Source organism: Dreissena polymorpha, chromosome 4 (assembly GCF_020536995.1).
Source record: "Dreissena polymorpha isolate Duluth1 chromosome 4, UMN_Dpol_1.0, whole genome shotgun sequence".
Lineage (NCBI taxonomy): Eukaryota > Metazoa > Mollusca > Bivalvia > Myida > Dreissenidae > Dreissena > Dreissena polymorpha.
In genome coordinates this window covers 121,880,849-121,901,856 of record NC_068358.1, presented here as the reverse complement: position 1 = coordinate 121,901,856, position 21,008 = coordinate 121,880,849, and the positions used below count along the sequence as shown (strand labels likewise).

Genomic DNA, 21,008 nt, shown 5'->3' with positions numbered 1-21,008 from the left:
AATGAGCAGCAATGAATTAAAATCAGAATGAGCACCAAAGAATTTAAATCAGTATGAGCAGCAAAGAATAAAAATCAGTATGAGCAGCGTAGAATTAAAATCAGTATGAGCAGTGTAGAATTAAAATCAGTATGAGCTGCTTAGAATTAAAATCAGTATGAGCCGTGTAGAATAAAAAATCAGTATGAGCAGCTTAAAATCCGTATGAGCAGTGTAGAATTTAAATCAGTGTGAGCAGCGTAGAATTAAAATCAAATGAGCAGCAAAGAATTAAAATCAGTATGAGCAGCTTAGAATAAAATCAGTATGAGCAGCTTAGAAATAAAATCAGTATGAGCAGTGTAAAATTAAAATCAGTATGAGCAGTGTAGAATTAAAATCAGTATGAGCAGCTTAGAATTAAAATCAGTATGAGCAGCTAAGAATTAAAATCAGAATGAGCAGCAAAGATTTAAAATCAGAATGAGCAGCTTAGAATTAAAATCAGAATGAGCAGCAAAGAATTAAAATCAGTATGAGCAGCTTAGAATTAAAATCAGTATGAGCAGCTTAGAATTAAAATCAGTATGAGCAGCTTAGAATAAATATCAGTATGAGCAGTGTAGAATTAAAATCAGTATGAGCCTCTTAGAATTAAAATCAGTATGAGAAGCTTAGAATTAAAATCAGTGTGAGCAGCGTAGAATTAAAATCAGTATGAGCAGCTTAGAATTAAAATCAGTATGAGCAGCTTAGAATTAAAATTGGTATGAGCGGCTTAGAATTAAAATCAGTATGAGCAGCTTAGAATTAAAATCAGAATGAGCAGCTTAAAATTAAAATCAGTATGAGCCGCTTAGAATTAAAATTGGTAGGAGCCGCTTAGAATTAAAATCAGTATGAGCAGCGTAGAATTAAAATCAGTATGAGCAGCTTAGAATTAAAATCAGTGTGAGCAGTGTAGAATTAAAATCAGAATGAGCAGCAAAGAATAAAAATCAGTATAAGCAGCTTAGAATTAAAATCAGCATGAGCAGCGTAGAATTAAAATCAGTATGAGCTGCTTAGAATTAAAATCAGTATGAGCCGTGTAGAATAAAAAATCAGTATGAGCAGCTTAAAATCCGTATGACCTGTGTAGAATTTAAATCAGTGTGAGCAGCGTAGAATTAAAATCAGAATGAGCAGCAAAGAATTAAAACCATTATGAGCAGCTTAGAATAAAATCAGTATGAGCAGCTTAGAATTAAAATCAGTTTGAGCAGTGTAAAATTAAAATCAGTATCAGCAGTGTAGAATTAAAATCAGTATGAGCAGCTTAGAATTAAAATCAGTATGAGCAGCTTAGAATTAAAATCAGAATGAGCAGCAAAGATTTAAAATCAGTATGAGCAGCTTAGAATTAAAATCAGAATGAGCAGCAAAGAATTAAAATCAGTATGAGCAGCTTAGAATTAAAATCAGTATGAGCAGCGTAGAATTAAAATCAGAATGAGCAGCAAAGAATTAAAATCAGTATGAGCAGCTTAGAATAAAATCAGTATGAGCAGCTTAGAATTAAAATCAGTATGAGCAGTGTAAAATTAAAATCAGTATCAGCAGTGTAGAATTAAAATGAGTATGAGCAGCTTAGAATTAAAATCAGTATGAGCAGCTTAGAATTAAAATCAGAATGAGCAGCAAAGATTTAAAATCAGTATGAGCAGCTTAGAATTAAAATCAGAATGAGCAGCAAAGAATTAAAATCAGTATGAGCAGCTTAGAATTAAAATCAGTATGAGCAGCTTAGATTAAAATCAGAATGAGCAGCAAAGAATTAAAATCAGAATGAGAAGCTTAGAATTGAAATCAGTATGAGCAGCTTAGAATTAAAATCAGTATGAGCAGCTTAGAATTAAAATCAAAATGAGCAGCTAAGAATTAAAATCAGTATGAGCTGTTTAGAATTAAAATCAGTGTGAGCAGCGTAGAATTAAAATCAGTATGAGCTGTTTAAAATTAAAATCAGTATGAGCTGCTTAGAATTAAAATCAGAATGAGCAGCTTAGAATTAAAATCAGTATGAGCAGCTTAGAATTTAAATCAGTAGGAGCAGTGTAGAATCAAAATCAGTATGATCAGTGTAGAATGAAAATCAGTATGAGCAGGGAAGAATTAAAATCAGTATGAGCAGTTTAGAATTAAAATCAGTATGAGCAGTGTAGAATTAAAATCAGTATGATCAGTGTAGAATGAAAATCAGTATGAGCAGTGTAGAATTAAAATCATAATGAGCAGCTTATAATTTAAATCATAATGAGCAGCAAAGAATTAAAATCAGTACGAGCAGCTTAGAATTAAAATCAGTATGAGCAGCTTAGAATTAAAATCAGTATGAGCAGGGTAGAATTAAAATCGGTATGAGCAGCATAGAATTAAATGAGTATGAGCAGGGAAGAATTTAAATCAGTATGAGCAGTTTAGAATTAAAATCAGTATGAGCAGTGTAGATTTAAAATCAGTATGAGCAGTGTAGAATGAAAATTAGAATGAGCAGCATAGAATTAAAATCAGTATGAGCAGTGTAGAATGAAAATCAGAATGAGCAGCTTAGAATTAAAATCAGTATGAGCAGCAAAGAATTAAAATCAGTATGAGCAGTGTAGAATTTAAATCAGTATGAGCAGTGTAGAATAAAAATCAGAATGAGCAGCATAGAATTAAAATCAGTGTGAGCAGCTTAGAATTAAAATCAGTATGAGCAGTGTAGAATTAAAATCAGTATTAGCAGTGTAGAATTAAAATCAGTATGAGCTGCTTAGAATTAAAATCAGTATGAGCAGCTTAGAATTAAAATCAGTATGAGCCGCTTAGAATTTAAATCAGTATGAGCGACTTAGAATTAAAATCAGTATGAGCTGCTTAGAATTAAAATCAGTATGAGCTGCTTAGAATTAAAATCAGTATGAGCAGTGTAGAATTAAAATCAGTATGAGCAGCGTAGAATTAAAATCAGTATGAGCAGTGTAGAATTAAAATCAGTATGAGCAGTGTAGAATTAAAATCAGTACGAGCAGTGTAGAATTAAAATCAGTACGAGCAGCGCTCTTAGAAAAAAGGGCTTAATGCATGTGCATGAAGTGTCATCCTAGATCAGACTACCAAGTCTGCACAGGTAAGTCATGGACAACATTTTATGCTTTTATTGAATTTCGGGTTTAAAAGAAGCCTTTTCTTAACTAAAATCTACTTCAAGCCTAAAGTGTGGTCCCTGATTAGCTTGTGCAAACCGTACATGCTAATATGGGACCCCACTTTGCTAACGTGTTCAGGTTACCTTCATCAAGCTGTGGTAGGTTACAGTCCTGTGTATTACACGTGGTGCGCAGCTTGGGTTTCACCTCGGCCTCACACTGGGCATTCGGGGTTCCCTCTGCGTCAAGACACTTGACATCTCGGGTCTTTGTACCCGTTCCACAAGACTGCGAACACTGAAATGAGGTTTACTTTCAATATAAAGAAGTGAAACTCCAGTTGCTCCAGCAGAATTGCATTTCTATTATGCACATGTTTGTGTTCCTTTATTTATGGCAAGTGAACAATTGCCAAAACAGTACAGCACAATACGAAACAACGTACACACATAGTAGAATTAAGCTTGGGTCACCGCCTTGAAACGGTCAATGCTAAGCACTGGGGGTTTAAACTGGTTTTAAATTCCTCAACCTCACACTTGGCCCAGCAATATTCATGAAACATATAAATGTAAATAAAATTTAAGTCAAATTAAACAGTACAAAGTGAAAATTATACATGTAACGAGTGCTTAGCTTACAATGGGCGTCACAAAAAACATCACCATCAATCAGTAAATTCAGTCATGCTTTCAGTTGTGTGACTGTGTGTTTTTTCTTAAGACCGTTTGCCTGGAAGCTACAAATCCTTGCATGCCAATTAGTTTCCAGTGTCACTGTCAATTTCTGTGTCATGCAGTTGGGGGATGTAGAGAAATGTGTGTACCTGTGTCCACTGAGTGGTGTGCCACTGGGAAGGACAGGGAGGCTGGGACGCACACGCCCTGGACATCTCCGGCCTCTTGGACCTCTTGCAGTTCTCCTTATCAACAATGGCAAACAGATCCTTGTCCACTTTCTTCATACACACCACGTCCCTGGTCTGTACAGCCATTCCACACGTGGCAGAACACTGGTGTAACATAGAGATGTACATATGGTTGCCATTGAAAATGTTAAGACTCTGATCTTTTTTACATTATCAAATTTTATTATTGTTTATCATATAGAATACTGATTGTTGGACAATCTGGCAATACAATGTTTCGTTAAAATAATTGATAGCTATTTTTATATAAAAATTCAAAATAATCTGGCTTAATAGGAATTTTATTTAATATACTTTAACAACAAGAGATGTGTTTGTCGGAAACACAATGCCCCCTATTGCACCGCTTTGAAGCCATATATTTGACCTTTGACCTTGAAGGATGTCCTTGACATTGACCTTTTTCCACTCAAAATGTGCAGCTCCATTAGATACACATGAATGCCAAATATCAAGTTGCTATCTTCAATATTGCAAAAAATTTGACCAAGGTTAAAGTTTTGGGACACACACATACATTGAATGAATGAATGACTGACAGACAGACAGGCCAAAAACAATATACAGTCAATCTTGTATTAAGAGACCACTCAAGGGAGTAATCAAAAGTGGTCTCTTAATAAAACGGTCTTTGAATACAAAAGGCCATTCTGGAAGAATGCTTACCCTCAATTTTAATCTATATGAAGGATTATCTCTTTTATCCACAATGATTTTAACTTTTATAATAAAAAGAATATAAACACAATACATAAACAATATTTTACTCATAATGTGTTTTATTTTTCACTTATTATAAATTATCATTTATTATAAATCAATTGTGTGTACATATTTATTTGCAAAAACAACATAGACAAGGAAATATTTTTCCTAAGAACAAAGAATTTTGCTAAAAATGTGTAACAGTCTACATATACATGTGTACAGCTAAAACTAGAAATAAATGTCAGAAGCCAAAAGCTATGATATATTATCACATGTATTTCTCTTTCCGTTTCTATATTGCGCGTTTTTTTTCACCTGACACATTATTTTCCACGTCTTCAAGCACCTCGGCTTTACGCTTAAGAATGTTCTGAATTTGGGTTTTTCCGACTCCAATCTCGTCTGCGATTTTACGTGCACTTATACTCTTTGACAATTCCAAAACCCGAATTTTCTCGTTCAACGTTAACACTTTTTGTTTTGACATTTTAATTTCTGCATGTACGCTTAAGGAAATCTAGCACGATTATGATACATAATGAGCTGAAAAAATTAAAACACGTCAATTGAAAACAAACAATCAGACCTGGTTGGAAAATTTATTAAGTAAATAACAATGTGATTGGCTTACAAATATCTACTAATTAGCATTATTACAAATTGGTAATGTACGGATTTCGACAGATGTTGCCGATTAATAGTTTATTTTCCGCACTTCTCAGGAAATGTTTGTCGCGTACAGTGCATTGGTTCTGCACCTGCTTTCTATACTCGAGAAAAATCGGCATTGTCTCTTAACGATCCACATAGTAAACTATTTAAGCTGTAGACTGTGCGCAATACGTTCCCCTATTATTCAACTCAATAAATTAATACGCAGTCTACAACAATACCGGTCAGAACCGGTCAACAAGACAAAGCATAATCATAATGGTTGTGAAAACAAAGCAGAGGTGTAACAGTACATCTTATCGGCTTAGATAAACAATTAACACGGATTTGTCCCTGAAAGATCGATAGATTAACCACTTTTACCTCCTAGTGGTCGCTTAATACAAGATTCGGACATCAAAATACACACAAATCAGAGGTCGCTGGTGGCGTAAGACAAAAGTCGCTTAATACAATATCATTATATAGCGAAAAAGCTCCGTGGGATTTCAAAATGGTCGCATAAGACAAAGGTCGCTTAATACAAGTGGTCGCATCCACAAGATTGACTGTACCCCCAATCATTCGATCCGAGGGAATAAAAATGCTTACAAAAAGTAGACATCAAACACAAATTCATTTTTATAATTATGTCAATAAGATCTGCATTCAAATTTTGAAATATTTTAAATTTCAGAGGAAAATTAATTCTGAGCTGAATTCTCATACTTGGGACCAGGGTCCTTCAAACCACGTGCCCCCACATGGCCGAGTCTTTTTGCAGGCTTTCCTTGTTTTGGGTTTCTTTCCACACTTGCTCTCAGGAAGCTGTGTCCCATCCTCAGCTAAACAGTACACTGACCGAGTCTTGTGCCCTTGACCACATGGCGTAGAGCACTGGAACATACATTACAAGCTAGACAGTACACTGACAGAGTCTTGAACCCATGACCACATGGCGTAGAGCACTAGAACATACATTACAAGCTAGACAGTACACTGACCGAGTCTTGAACCCTTGACCACATGGTGTATGGCACTGGAACATACATTTCAAGCTAGACAGTACACTGACAGAGTCTTGTACCCTTGACCACAAGGTGTAGAGCACTGGAATATACATTACAAGCTAGACAGTACACTGACAGAGTCTTGTACCCTTGACCACATGGCGTAGAGCACTGGAACATACATTACATTGGTCAGTACACTGACCGAGTCTTGTTCCCTTGACCACATGGTGTAGAGCACTGGGACATACATTACAAGCTAGACAGTACACTGACAGAGTCTTGTACCCTTGACCACATGGCGTAGAGCACTGGAACATACATTACATTGGTCAGTACACTGACCGAGTCTTGAACCCTTGACCACATGGTGTAGAGCACTGGGACATACATCACAAGCTAGACAGTACACTGACAGAGTCTTGTACCCTTGACCACATGGCTTAGAGCACTGGAACATACATTACAAGCTAGACAGTACACTGACCGAGTCTTGAACCCTTGACCACATGGCGTAGAGCACTGGAACATACATTACAAGCTAGACAGTACACTGACGGAGTCTTGAACCCTTGACCACATGGCGTAGAGCACTGGAACATACATTACAAGCTAGACAGTACACTGACAGAGTCTTGTACTCTTTACCACATGGCGTAGAGCACTGGAACATACATTACAAGCTAGACAGTACACTGACCGAGTCTTGAACCCTTGACCACATGGCGGAGAGCACTGGAACATACATTACAAGCTAGACAGTACACTGACCGAGTCTTGAACCCTTGACCACATGGCGTAGAGCACTGGAACATACACTACAAGCTAAACAGTACACTGACAGAGTCTTGTACTCTTTACCACATGGCGTAGAGCACTGGAACATACATTACATGCTAGACAGTACACTGACAGTGTCTTGTACCCTTGACCACATGGCGTAGAGCACTGGAACATACATTACAAGCTAGACAGTACACTGACCAAGTCTTGAACCCTTGACCACATGGCGTAGAGCACTTAAACATACATTACAAGCTAGGCAGTACACTGACAGAGTCTTATACTCTTTACCACATGGCGTAGAGCACTGGAACATACATTACATTGGTCAGTGCACTGACAGCGTCTTGTACCCTTAACCACATGGCATAGAGCACTGGAACATACATTACATTGGACAGTTCACCGACCAAGTCTTGTACCCTTGACCACATGACAAAAATGCAATGCCCAAAAAAATTCCTTTAATATAAGCGGTTGATTTGTGTGTGTATCGAAACAAAAGCAATTACTCATTGGCAAAGATTAGTTCAAATTTTAATGACATTGAACATAAACAAGATATCAAAGATTAAATGGCTTTCACACAAAAAACTCAAATTATAGTAACTTCATTAAGTTTATACAAGTTATGTATTATTTATCAGGTAACTTCTGTGATTCATACCTGTTTTGACCACTTGGTGAGGAACAATTATACCTGACTTTCATGGTCTATACCACCTGTTTGGCCTAACTTCTACGGGTTCCTACCTGTTTAGACCACTTGGTTAGGAACAATTATACCTAACTTTCATGGTCTATACTACCTGTTTGGTCTAACTCCTATGAGTAACTACCTGTTTAGACCACTCTGTGTGGAACCATCCCTGGGCACAGGTTCCCATATCACAGGTCTCGGAGGTCTCTGGTCGGACAGTAAGGCACTCTGTGTTGGACACATTCCCCCCCTCTGAGTTCACACACTCCAGTGGTCGACTCCTCTGGCCGATACCACACTCTACGGAACACTGGCCATAAAATAATAAGCAAAAAAATAAATGAGCTTTTCTCTGGGGAAAGAGGCCTTATGCATGTGTGTTAACTCTCTCAGTGCTTCAACCGAATTTTGAAGGCCTTTGCAAACAGTTTGGATCCAGATGAGATGCCACAGAACGTGGCGTCTCATCAGGATCCAAACTGTTTGCTATTCTGATAGTATTCTTTAAACAAAAATCAAAGAAAATGCTAATTTTAGAAATTCAGCAGACGACATTTTAGCAGATGACAAATTTCCCAGCATGCAAAGTGTTAAGTGTCATCCCTGATTAGCCTTTTGCAGTTCACACAGGCTATTTAGAGACAAGGCTTTCTGCTATTCTGGTATTTTTTTGTTCAAAGGAAGTCTCTTCTAAACAAAAGTCAAGTCTGCCTAGACATTTCATCCCTGATAAGCCTGTGCGTACTGCACAGGATGATCCAGGACTACACTTTACTTACATTAATATAGTCCCATGTTACTAGGACAAGACTAAATTACTTTTTTTTTATTTAAGTATTTGCCAACAAAAACAAATACAACTAAACGTACTAAAATAGAGGAGAGTTAATTATTCTGGATTCTATCTAAATCTGTTGACGTTTATTAAAGTTACTACCATGGTGGACACAATTTCAATCTAATAATAGTAAATCGTTTAATTATTTATACAAACATTTAAACATTTACCTTTTTGCCCCTGAATTTTATTACTTCATAATAGTGTACTATTATTGTAGCAAGAATTAACTTAGTCGCTCCCCCCCCCCCCTTCGACCAGTTGTACCCACCTTGGACCAGTTTCCCGGCACCCAGTCTGCACATGGTTTCACCTGACAGGTCTGGGAGTGTTGGGGCCGCCGTCGCATATCGCACAGACTGGCTGTGATTGGCGAGGAGATGTTGTGAGAGTAGCGCTGACGACACTCCACCTTGCGGGTCTGGATTCCAGACCCACACGTACGACTGCACACTGACCAGGCATCAGCCTCCCAGCTTTAAGGCGAACATCAAGAGTGATGTTTAACAGTTCGATTGAAAAATTAACGGTTGAGCAAAAACTTACAGACTCTTGCATAACTGCCAAATCTTTTTGGAATGAGTCAGCAATAAGATTCAATAATCAAGTTTGGAGATCGTGTTCAGTGGTGAAACAGTTTTATACAAAAGTTTCGGCAATTTGGTTAATTTTGTTTTTGATTTTCTGTAGTGCATGTAACAATGTTTGTGATTTTAGATGACATGAAATTAATCATTAATGACAATAGCTTACTAGGAGGACTTCAAACAGTAAATTCAAATCTCCAGCAGCTTTAATTGCGTTCTTGAAAACACAACTCTGACCTTAGAATCTAACAATGTACATTATACTCATATGTCCTATTCTGCAGTAAGCATACTTAATACCAAATCTTCAAAAACACACATAAGGTAGTATAAGATCTATGGAGAGAGAAAATATTTTGATCTAGTGACAGGAAAAAATTAATGCTTCTCATTTTAATATGCGTGTTTAAAATAATTCTTTCGTACACTTAAGCTTTTCAAAATGCAAATAAGTAAGTGACATAATGATTCTAAATTATTAAGCTGGTCTTTCTAAACATTAAGTGTATGATTCTAATAGATTGAGACCAAAGCCCATTTTTAAACCCCAAACACAAAAAGTCCATCCGTCTATTAGTCAGTCAGTAACACTTTTGTGTCCATTCCATATCTCTTATACCCTTAGACGAATTATGATGAATTGTCTGAAATACATTCAGACAATATGCAATGCGTCTATTATTCCAGCTCATGGCTAAGGTCATATTTCAAGGTCAAAAGCTTGAGTCTCTTATGTCATTTTAATATTTCTATTAAACTTGCCTAAAATGTTATGGGTATTGAGGTGATGTGCAGGAAGCATGAGTTGTTCATGCTTGCTCAAGGTCAAGGTCATACTTTAAGGTCAAAATTGTAATCCTTTATACTCATGTGCGTTCGATATCTCCTACATCCATTGAAGGATTTTCATAAGACTAGCCTTCAAGGTCAAGGTAATTGAGACAATTTACAGAATACATGAGTCATTCATTCCAGCTCGAGGTCAAGATCACAATAGAAGGTCAACAGTTTTAGCTTCGACTTTCACATAAATATTGTGTAATTCCCGTTTAAGGTCAAGCTAATACTTCTTGGTCAAATACATGAGCCTCAATTTACGTTTCTTCTCTATATCTGCAATACTGGTTGAAGGATTTTTATGAAAATTGACAACAATTTTACAGTTATTAAGACTATGGTACGAAGGCATGAGTCAGTCAAGGTCAAGGCAATACTTGAAGGTAAATAGTTTAGCCATCATTGTTTTTTATACATGCTTCATTACTCCTACACCCATATAAAGATTTTAAATAAAATTTATTCACAAGATGAAAAGAAGTCCGTAGTTGATCAGACCCAAATCAAGGTCAGCACTTCAAGAAAAAAATCTTGGGGGTTTGAAGCGGTCTCTTTGACTGCTGGGATTCTATTACTGATTTAGAAATAATAATTAATAAACATTAATCATTAATAATCATATAAAGGAATTTTTATTTTTAAAGCACATCATTGTAAAAAAATAGTTTTTATTTTATTTGCAACAATTTTTTAATGACAAAATTATCAATATAATTTGTGCATTATTGGGTTTGGCCAATAAAAAATTCTTTTTTTTGTATGGTTGAATAGATGATTATTTCCATTACGACTCAAAAGCATAGTTAAATGTCTACTAAACAAAAAAAACATATTATTTCTTAATAAACAGTCTACTGGACTTACTCAGGTGGGCAGGGTGACTTGTTACAGGGCACAGTCTGTACGACCTTCTTGGCCGGGTTGCAGTTTTCATCTGTGACAATCACATTGCTGTTGCGCTTCACGCACACAAACACTGTTTCCTGGGTACCTGAAATAACATGTAAAGTAAGAATGAAGAGACCTCCACGAATACAGTGTGATGTTTATCCCACGATGGGAAATGTCTAAACACAGAAAATGAGAAATATCAATCACAAATCAGTCCTTCAATAATTAATTTTATTACTGCGTCTTTTTAAAAATTAGACTCATGGTTGAAGCAATATATAACATTTTGACCTACTAAACTTGTGCATGATGCAACGCATTCTTATATTGTTGATTCTTAATAAAATGTTTTCAGCATGACTCTTACATTACCTTTGGTATAAATTTTATTAACTTGTAAATATGGACATTTGAAACACCAACAACAATGTTTTAATGTCTACATAATAACGAAGATGATCATTCCCAAAATTAAATTAAATTTAAGACTTCGGATGGATAACTTAAGGTTAACTAACAGAGTTTCACTTTCATTTTCGCGCGGTATCAGAAAGTCCCCGGGAAACACGTTTTTTGCATGCGTATGACACAATAAAACAATTTTTTGTACACGAGTCGTATTGCATTCAATCTAAATTTAAAGTCGCTCGTCCAATGAAAGCTCTGCCCCATAATGCACTGTACTCTTAACACTTCTGAAAATGGCATATATGCGTACGGTTGTGTTTACGAATTTCTTAAACATATATCGTCATTAATGTTCAAGATTATTATTTTTTAAGTGATGTTGCAATTTTATTGGATTATCGGATAAATGTGCACATAAGAAAAGCGGTATGTATACTGTTATCGATACGATTCGCTTTATATGCATGTATTTGCGTCAGCACAGCATGGCAATATACATGACCTATATTATAGGCTATTCTATACCTGTTTTTTTTATAGCGCCCTGCAGTAAATGAGCTCAAAACCTATAACGCGGATCCGTTATAACGCTGTTTCGCGGCTTGGACCCCATTGACCGCGCTATATTGGAGTTATAGTGTAGTAAACAGGTTTTTTTTTAAAGCTCGACCTGAAGTGTTTCTGAACATACATGATACAAAGTCATGTACACTGATTTTGCAATCTTAAAGCCAGGATGGCTCACCAGCAATCATTTAGGGGTCTAAAACTACCTGCTGATTGTGGCTAATTATACTATATCAGTATGTTCAAACCTATTTTCATTTAAAACATCATTATTTGTATTTTCACAACTGAATTATATTATTCAGTTTGGAAACACAATTCTTAATACATATATACTTAAAACAGGATCTTAAATCTTTTGAAAATGAAAATATCTAACACTTAATTACTTCAGACACCCGGGCTTTCTGCAAACCTCAATCATAATTTTTATATCGTACAGGGCTTGGAGCAGTGTGGGCGTCCATGGGAGTTGATTTGCAAAAGATACTTGAAACTGTTACATATTAAATTGCCATTTTTTGCCAAATTGGGATTTGCAACGATTGTTGTAGGCCCATTATCTAATCTGCAATCCATGCAGTAAATGAAGACATGATTTGAATTATACGGTTTTAAATCACAAGTTTTACTATTGGTTAAAGCCCAGTTGATATCTCAATACAATAGCATGCAGTGTGGATACCAGTATTTATGGTGATGAAAATTGGATGTTTAAAGCTCCCCTATCAGTGCAGCTCAGCTGATTAAGTTTCATTGGTCTTTTATTGGCCATGATTTATAAGAACCACTTTAAAAAAGCAGTTATTTATTCAGGGTGAATTAACAAGGTGGAGTGTACCGTAACTGCAGCGGATTAATTGTATTGCCTCTAATTTCATCGTTGACTGTCATCATGACAATACACTTTTCATTTTTGTAACAAAATCTAAACATTAACCCATTTATGCCTAGCGTCTAGAAAAAAGGCATTGGCATGATGTGGCGTCTCATCTGGGTCTGCGCTGTTTGCTTAAAGGAATTTCTGTAAGAAATATTCTAAATATAGAAATAAGTATACTAGAAATCACTAATTTTGGAAATAAATTGATCCAATTCAGAAGGATGGGAGAGTCCACTAGGCATAAATGGGTTAAGTGATGAAAAGTTATTCCCTGTGGCATACCGTGTGAGCTCCTCCATGCAAAAATGGGTCTTAAGCCAAATGCAGCCAGCATAGCTCTAGACTGGCCTGTGCAATCAAGAGCTACGCTGTCCGTTATAAAGTTATGCAAGATTACACAGTCTCATTTGCGAAAAGTAAAGCTCCTGACCAGACTGTGCATATGGTATAAGATCCATTATTGCATGACGCAGCTCATATTATCCTCTCCAGTTACAAGTCAGCAGCCTATTTACCACCAAACTTGACCATGAACATTGAGAATCAATATTGACTACAAATCATTCATTCTGGTCTAATGTCTTACTTTACAATGTGTCAGATTAAATCTGTTTACTTTTTCAGTGCTGGAACCCAATTTTGAAGGCCTTTGAAAACAGTTTGGATCCAGATGAGACGCCACAGAATGTGGCGTCTCATCAGGATCTTAACTGTTTGCTATTCTGAGAGTATTCTTTGAAAAAAAATGGAAGAAAATGCTAATTTTAGAAATTCAGCAGACAACATTTAAGCAGACGACAAATTTCCCAGCATGCAAAAGATTAACAACTTAAATGCAGAGAAGTAAATTCATCTTGGTTCTAACTGCCATCACCAATATAATAATGTAATGTTATTTTTCATACCCAGCGACTCTGGAGTATCTGTTTAACCCAGCTTTTCACCTTTAAAGACCTTTATATAACATCAGCAGACCCAAATAAATACAATCAACTATTTCATTGACTGATTCGAGAGAAATCCCCCAAACCTTTAGCCACATCACTGTGCAGGTGTACAGCGTATAGGATGTTATAATGTTCAGTGTTAGGAATTCCGGACTACTTTCTTTATGTTCACATGACACGAAGACACACATTTTGGGCCAATTACAATTACGCGTTAAAATCCATCTCGAAGATTTCATGGTCATTTTTCGGTCACTAAATCTTCAAGGGAAGACATAATGAACTATCGACAAACGTTGACAACACAGTATTGCTGTGAAAAAAACAAACATTACCAAAATAGTATTGTATCATGATAAGAGTGAAATCATTTAATTATCCAACCACAATTTTTGCGGTTCTCTTTCAGCCTGTCTTCAAATTGTTCCTGAATAGGCTGCCAAAATTTGCCAGTGAGCTATAAAGAACACAGTTTTCCTACAATTTTCTATTGAAAAGTATTGTGCTTAGATTTTCCATTTGTAAAATGCAAATAGATTTAGTTAGACCCTTGTCCTGCCAATGGGTCCTGTGTCATATAAGGCCAGAGTAACTAAGGCTATAATAGGCTTGAATTAAGCTATGCTGCCAAAATGCCATAAGACCCATTTTCACATAATGCAAGAAAACTTTGTTTGAAATCAAAGATTAAAATACCATATATTTCGATGGTGAAGAAATAAACTCATAATAATCCTCGTGAGGTCACACATATGATGTGACCCCCCATAGTATAATCTTTATCTAAAAACACTATAATTTGAGTGGCTTGAATATGTGTGCACTTAATACCACACATTTCGTGCGGTAGATATGGGACTAACAAGTGAAACAAGGGCTGTTTGTAAAACATGCATGCCCCCCATATGGGCTCTAAGTTGTAGTGACAGCCATTTTGAAAATATGTTTTTTGTCACTGTGACCTTGACATTTGACCTAGTGACCTGAAAATCAATAGGGGTCATCTGCCAGTCATGATCAATGTACCTATGAAGTTTCATGATCCTAGCCATAAGCTTTCCTGAGTTATCATCATGAAACCATTTTACTATTTCGGGTCACTGTGACCTTGACCTTTGACCTAGTGACCTGAAAATCAATAGGGGTCATCTGCCAGTCATGATCAATGTACATATCAAGTTTCATTATCCTAGGCATAAGCGTTCTTGAGTTATCATCCGGAAACCATTTTACTATTTCCGGTTACCGTGACCTTGACCTTTGACCTGAAAATCAATAGGGGTCATCTGCTAGTCATGATCAATCTACCTATCAAGTTTCATGATCCTAGGCATAAGGGTTCTTGAATTATCATCCGGAAACCATTTTACTATTTCGGGTTTGTGACCTTGACCTTTGACCTAGTGACCTGAAAATCAATAGGGGTCATCTGCTAGTCATGATCAATCTACCTATGAAGTTTCATGATCCTAGGCATAAGCGTTCTTGAATTATCATCCGGAAACCATTTTACTATTTCGAGTCACAGTGACCTTGACCTTTGACCTAGTGACCTCAAAATCAATAGGGGTAATCTGTGAGTCATGATCAATGTACCTATGAAGTTTCATGATCCTAGGCCTAAGCGTTCTTGAGTTATCGTCTGACAACCACCTGGTGGACGGACCGACCGACCGACAGACCGACATGAGCAAAGCAATATACCCCCTCTTCCTCGAAGGGGGGCATAAAAATATAACAACAATAAAACCTTAGACTTCAATTTAATTATAAAGAAACTTGAATTTCTAACTTTTTTACAAAGGTCAGGATATACCCCAAGTATCTTTTTAAAAGATATTTCTTGTTTATATTCATGTAAATACTAGCTTTCATGTGAACAAATGATGGATACTTATGACTGTATAAATTGGGAATAAAAAGCTGTTTATTTCCATTTACCAAACAACACTCAATTGTTGGTGCAACATCATTGTTAGTATTCAAGGTTTTGTTCAAATTATAACAAAAAAAGCACTCTTTGGTTTAGATTATTATGTCAACACTGAATTACGAATATTGTCTACACTAGATAAGATTTGCTAAATGAGCTTTCACATGAAAAGAAAGAGAATGTTGCAAAGAGATTATAAGACTTGGAAGATTTGTGTAATTGAACATCCTTCTTAAAGTGAGAAATAATGTGCGAAACCTTAAAAAATAATAAAAATAAAATTTTCACCTTATAAACCAACCTTATTTCTGCTATTTTTTGTTTGATGTACACTGGAAACAAACAACTTTGTGTTGGCCTAACAGACAGGACCACCTAGATGGTTTTACCTCACCCGTAGGAGTATTAATGATGTGTAGGAGTATTAATGATAGTATCATCATTTTATAACCACATTTTTCTTGACAAAGACATTTGCTCAGTAATAATAATACAGAGGTAAATTGCAATACAAATAAATATAATTAATTTTGACACTATAATTAATTGCCTTGGAGGACTGAACTCCCGTAAAGACAGTGGGGAAAAAAGAGGGATATTTTTCTAATAAATTGCTGCAAGCAGATCTATGATAGCTTTTAGCTTATGTGGTTCTTTATTACTATGAAGATATGTATTAATCAACCTCACTGAGAAATATCAGGAGGTGAAATTGACCAGTATAAGTACATGTGAGATTCAGAATAAAAAGCAATGTGGTTCAAATAAGAGAATTACAAATTAGATGATGGTAATGTTAAATTAGAAAATTTAAAGATTATTTCTCATATTTACAGTTAATGGTTTATTGTGTAGTTATCACCTAAATAAACCATATCCTTAACTATGTAAATAGAAGGACAGTGAATGCAGCAAAACTTTCAGTTTTTACTTAATAATGTTGTATATAACAAATACAACACATAGCCTCATTTTAACCCTTTTCCTCTCAGAAATAAAGTGAAAATGGCTATGTGCAAACAGCATAAAACCAGAACAGCCTATGAGTAACTCGCAGTCAGTTCAGGTTTTATGCTGTTTGCTGCTCATCAGTTTCTTAGGGTTGGAATTAAGCCTTTAAAACTTGAATCTGGTAAGAAAATTGCACATAGCGATTTTCATTTTGCTTCTGAGTGTAAAAGAGTTAAAATATTCTTTATTTGTTCAAACTATAAATTCTGATAAAATCTGTTCATAAATAATAATAAAAAGTATGTGTTGCATTAGAATTGCTTTTTGTTAGCAACTAGTTGAGCCTACTGGTCCTGAAATATCATACAACTCCCATTTAATTTCCATACTTTTACTTCACAAGAGCACCGCATAACGGGTGCCAACGCTCGGCTGCGGGTGCAGTTTTTAATGAATGAAAGCTTGTCAGATTTTTTTGATTTTTTTTTAGAGGTCACAGTGACCTTGACCTTTGACCTAGTGACCCAAAAATGGATGTGGCGTGTAGAACTCATCAAGGTGCATCTACATATGAAGTTTCAAAGTTGTAGGTAAAAGCACTTTGATTTTAGAGCAAAATGTGCAAGTTTTAGCACGACGCTGGCGGACGACACAACACGATGAGCTGGCTATGACAATAACTCCGGTTTTCTCCAAAAACACTCAACTTATTATATATATTAATTATTGAGATAATTATAATGAAACTGGCATAATGTTTTTTTTTATATTATTATTTAAAATTATCATTATTCAACTTTTAATATCATCCCGTTTAATCTGTTGTAAGACATTTAATAATTGCACACTTAAACAAATGTCAAAATTTGGAATAAGTTGTAATTTTGTAAAATGCAATAAACAATATAAATTTTAATATTACATTATATAAAGGCATTGTATTATTACTTGAGATAAAAGTTAACCTTCCCTTGACTATCACTTTGTCCCATCAACTCTCTTTACAGTTTTATCTCTGATTGACAAGAAAGTGAACATTGCCTGATGAATGGAAATACAAGAGTCGCATTTATGCCAAAACCACATGGACAGAAATTGTATATTTTATGCCCATTTTCTAAATGATATATAGACAAAGATTTTATTGTAGGCATGGAGCACATAAATATTTGCAAGTATCACACGTAATACTTTAAATACCAAGAAGTGTGTTTTTTTTTACAAGAACAAGAAGTGTTTGATTAGATTTTAATTAAAAAAAATATATCAGCTATGAATATTATAAAAGTCAAAGGCCAAGAGTTCTTCAATTCTAAGTATACCATAAATCCGTACATCAAAAGAACTAATTATTGAATTTGTATTTGTAAGTTGCCTAGTGTATTGGGGCACATTCAATGGATTTATTTAATTAAAGACATCTGGCATATAAAAAAAAAAAATAATATCATACAAAATACACAGTGATTTTTGCAAATTGCTTGGTGTTCAATTTCAAGCAGCTCTATAAAGTATTTACAAAGTGTTGCATTTCAATAGTCGCAGCAATTTTTTTCATTTGCCAGTTTTTATCCCCCCCCCCCCCCCCCCCCCCCCCTCCTCCATCTTAACTATTTGAACTTAAACAAATGTGGCATGCAAATATAGTTTTAAATTAAAAGTGTACATGCAAATTCTATTGCAAAGATGGTTTTAAATAAATGACACAACAGCTTACCATATGAACCTATAATTTGATTTCCCGTTGTTAAGAAATTTCATTTGACAATCTGTGCAATAAATCCTTGATATGCTTAAAAATAATACATAATTAAACATATTTAAAAAATATAAAAACTTTAAATGTAAAAACCTCGCTCTGTGAAAATGGGGCTTAAATGCATGTGCGTAAAGTGTTGTCTCAGATTAGCATGTGCAGTCCACACAGGCTAATCAGGGACAACACTTTTCCCCTAAACTGGATTTTTGTTAAGAAGAGACTTTCTGTAAACGAAAAATATAATAAAAGCGGGAAGTGTCGTCCCTGATTAGCCAGTGCGGACTGCACAGGCTAATCTGGGATTACACTTAACACACACGCATTAAACCCCTTTTCCACATTTTTTTCCATATTTAGCCCATTTATGCCTAGCATGATGCGGCGTCTCATCAGGGTCTGCGCTGTTTGCTTAAAGGAATTTCTGTAAGAAATATTATAAATATAGAAATAAACATATTAGACATCCCTAATTTTGGAAATAAATTGATCTAATTTAGAAGGATGGGATAGTCCACTAGGCATAAATGGGTTAATTAAAGTTAGCAAACTTTACCTCCTCCGCAAGAAGTCGTGCATTCAGTGAAGCCAGAAATAGTCCATTGAAAGTTCACCTCATCAATCGTGTTTGGTACCATAAGCTTTGGTTTTTCCGCTGCAATGGTTCTTCCATTGTACCCAGCACCCACCCCACTATACTGGCCATTTAAATCCAGATCATCAAATGTTCCCTGAGGAATACTGTTTTCAGACGGTGGCGCCACAAGCCCGTATCTACTGGCAACCTGACCATATTGTCTCTGCGTACCCTGTTGCCTCCCTTGGTAACTATTACCAGCCCCTAGCAAACTGTTGTCATGATATGGACTAGGATCAGTTGAAATAGTGTTTGGAATCACTCGACCATTTCTAACCTCATTTTGATCATACCCCTGCCGATACCTATTTATTGCATTTTGGGTATCCTGCAAATTTTGTGTCCCTCCACCCTCCAAGGCCTGGTAGTCTTTCTGCTGGGCATCTTTGTCCACAGCAGCCACATACTGAGGTTGTCTGTCGTAACTGATCTGCCGTCGCCCTTGCGTGTACGTGTCATCAGGTCCCTGGGTAGGGGTGGCATGCTGACTGTCATGGCGACGGACAGAGGAACGGGAGATTCCCTTCATAATGTCCTCCAAAAGGTCCTTGGGAATGGTGAAGAAGTACTTTATCCCGGGATTCCTGCTGTATGTCAGCAACTGAAATAATGCAAAACATTTAATTCATAAATTTTTACTTGTTTTTGCCTTGTTTAAATGTGGATGTAGGCCCTTTTTTGAATTCTAAAAACATGTACACATTAATTTTAAGTTTTTTATGCTTGTCCTTTACAGCCTGTCCATTAGGATCACAAGATGTAATACAAATGTGACCTTAACTGCCGGACTGCTTTCTCAGCTATGATCAAGGGTAAATAACCCAAGAATATGTGTAGAATTGGGCAATAAGAGTGTGTTGCACACAAACCCTTCAAGGTGATGACATATTTTATGCTTCAATAAAATCGCTGAGAAATGTGAATTTTTTTTTTGATCCACAAACTTATACAATTCTATGTGGGCTTACTGACTGACCAAGCAACCAATTGGCAATCTGACAGAATGCCTCCAATATTACTACTTAAAATTTTGTTTGCTGGGGCATAAAATGTCCTATTTAGTTGTTTGAGTCATTTGGCCCTGTTTAGAAAAAAAAGTTGCTCAGTTTTATTGTAATTGCCTGTGTATTCAGTGAAAAAAAACGCATGAACGTAAATGTCCTGTTGTTTCTCAATATTGAAATAACAACATTAATTTGAAAAAATCAATGGAAACCAAACAAAAGGATTCTTCAACAAAAGGGTCACACCTAGGGCAGGCATTACAGTCTTCTGATCAGCATGTTGAACACTTTGTTTGGCAATAAATCAGCATGTAACAATATTTTCTATCAACTAATCTATAACCATCCTAGTTCAGAAAAAAATGCTCAAAGCTTTATATCAGCTCAGATTAAGATTCCTGTCACTCAAATTAACAGTCCAAACACACATATACTGATAACTAGGGGCGACATTAACAGTCCAAACACACATATACTGATAACTAGGGGCGACAATATCAGCGAACCTAATTAATTGTTGACAGGTTTCCATCTGATATTGTCAACCTGTGTGGCATACACTGCAAGAGATGACCCTTTGCACTGGCCCACACCAAAACCAACTGTGCTTGCTGGCCTGGGAGCTCCATGGTCGGTCAATCTGACCTGGACAAGGCTTTGATAGCATCTGGACAACAGTTAATGTGCACAAAAATTCAATAAGTTTATTAAAGTGACATAGGAAAGACAAGGTTAGCAGCATAAAGATTTGGTAACCTAAAAAGTACATTTCATTGTGGGTGTTCTTTAGAGTTGAACACAAAACTTATGTAAATTCTTTTAGTTAATATTAAAACT

At 35.9% G+C, this 21,008-nt stretch overlaps 2 protein-coding genes across 3 annotated transcripts in view; one reads left to right on the top strand and one right to left on the bottom strand.

The window, feature by feature from the left end:
• The window catches only part of LOC127880050 (SHC-transforming protein 1-like), a 153,198-nt gene extending 140,320 nt beyond the window's left edge, over positions 1 to 12,878 (top strand). Inside the window, exon 14 of the transcript XR_008049392.1 lies at positions 12,865 to 12,878. The gene's annotated coding sequence lies outside the window, so the exon portion shown is untranslated. The remainder of the gene's footprint in view (positions 1 to 12,864) is intronic.
• LOC127880047 (uncharacterized) overlaps positions 1 to 21,008 on the bottom strand; it is a 249,805-nt gene that overhangs the window by 7,301 nt on the left and 221,496 nt on the right. For both annotated transcript variants that reach the window (XM_052427275.1, XM_052427274.1), the window contains exons 9-15: positions 19,087 to 19,768; positions 11,059 to 11,185; positions 9,042 to 9,246; positions 8,072 to 8,242; positions 6,169 to 6,336; positions 3,979 to 4,164; positions 3,296 to 3,449 (exon numbers count right to left, since the gene is read on the bottom strand). In XM_052427275.1, coding sequence (XP_052283235.1) covers positions 3,296 to 3,449; positions 3,979 to 4,164; positions 6,169 to 6,336; positions 8,072 to 8,242; positions 9,042 to 9,246; positions 11,059 to 11,185; positions 19,087 to 19,768 — 1,693 coding nt within the window. The remainder of the gene's footprint in view (positions 1 to 3,295; positions 3,450 to 3,978; positions 4,165 to 6,168; positions 6,337 to 8,071; positions 8,243 to 9,041; positions 9,247 to 11,058; positions 11,186 to 19,086; positions 19,769 to 21,008) is intronic.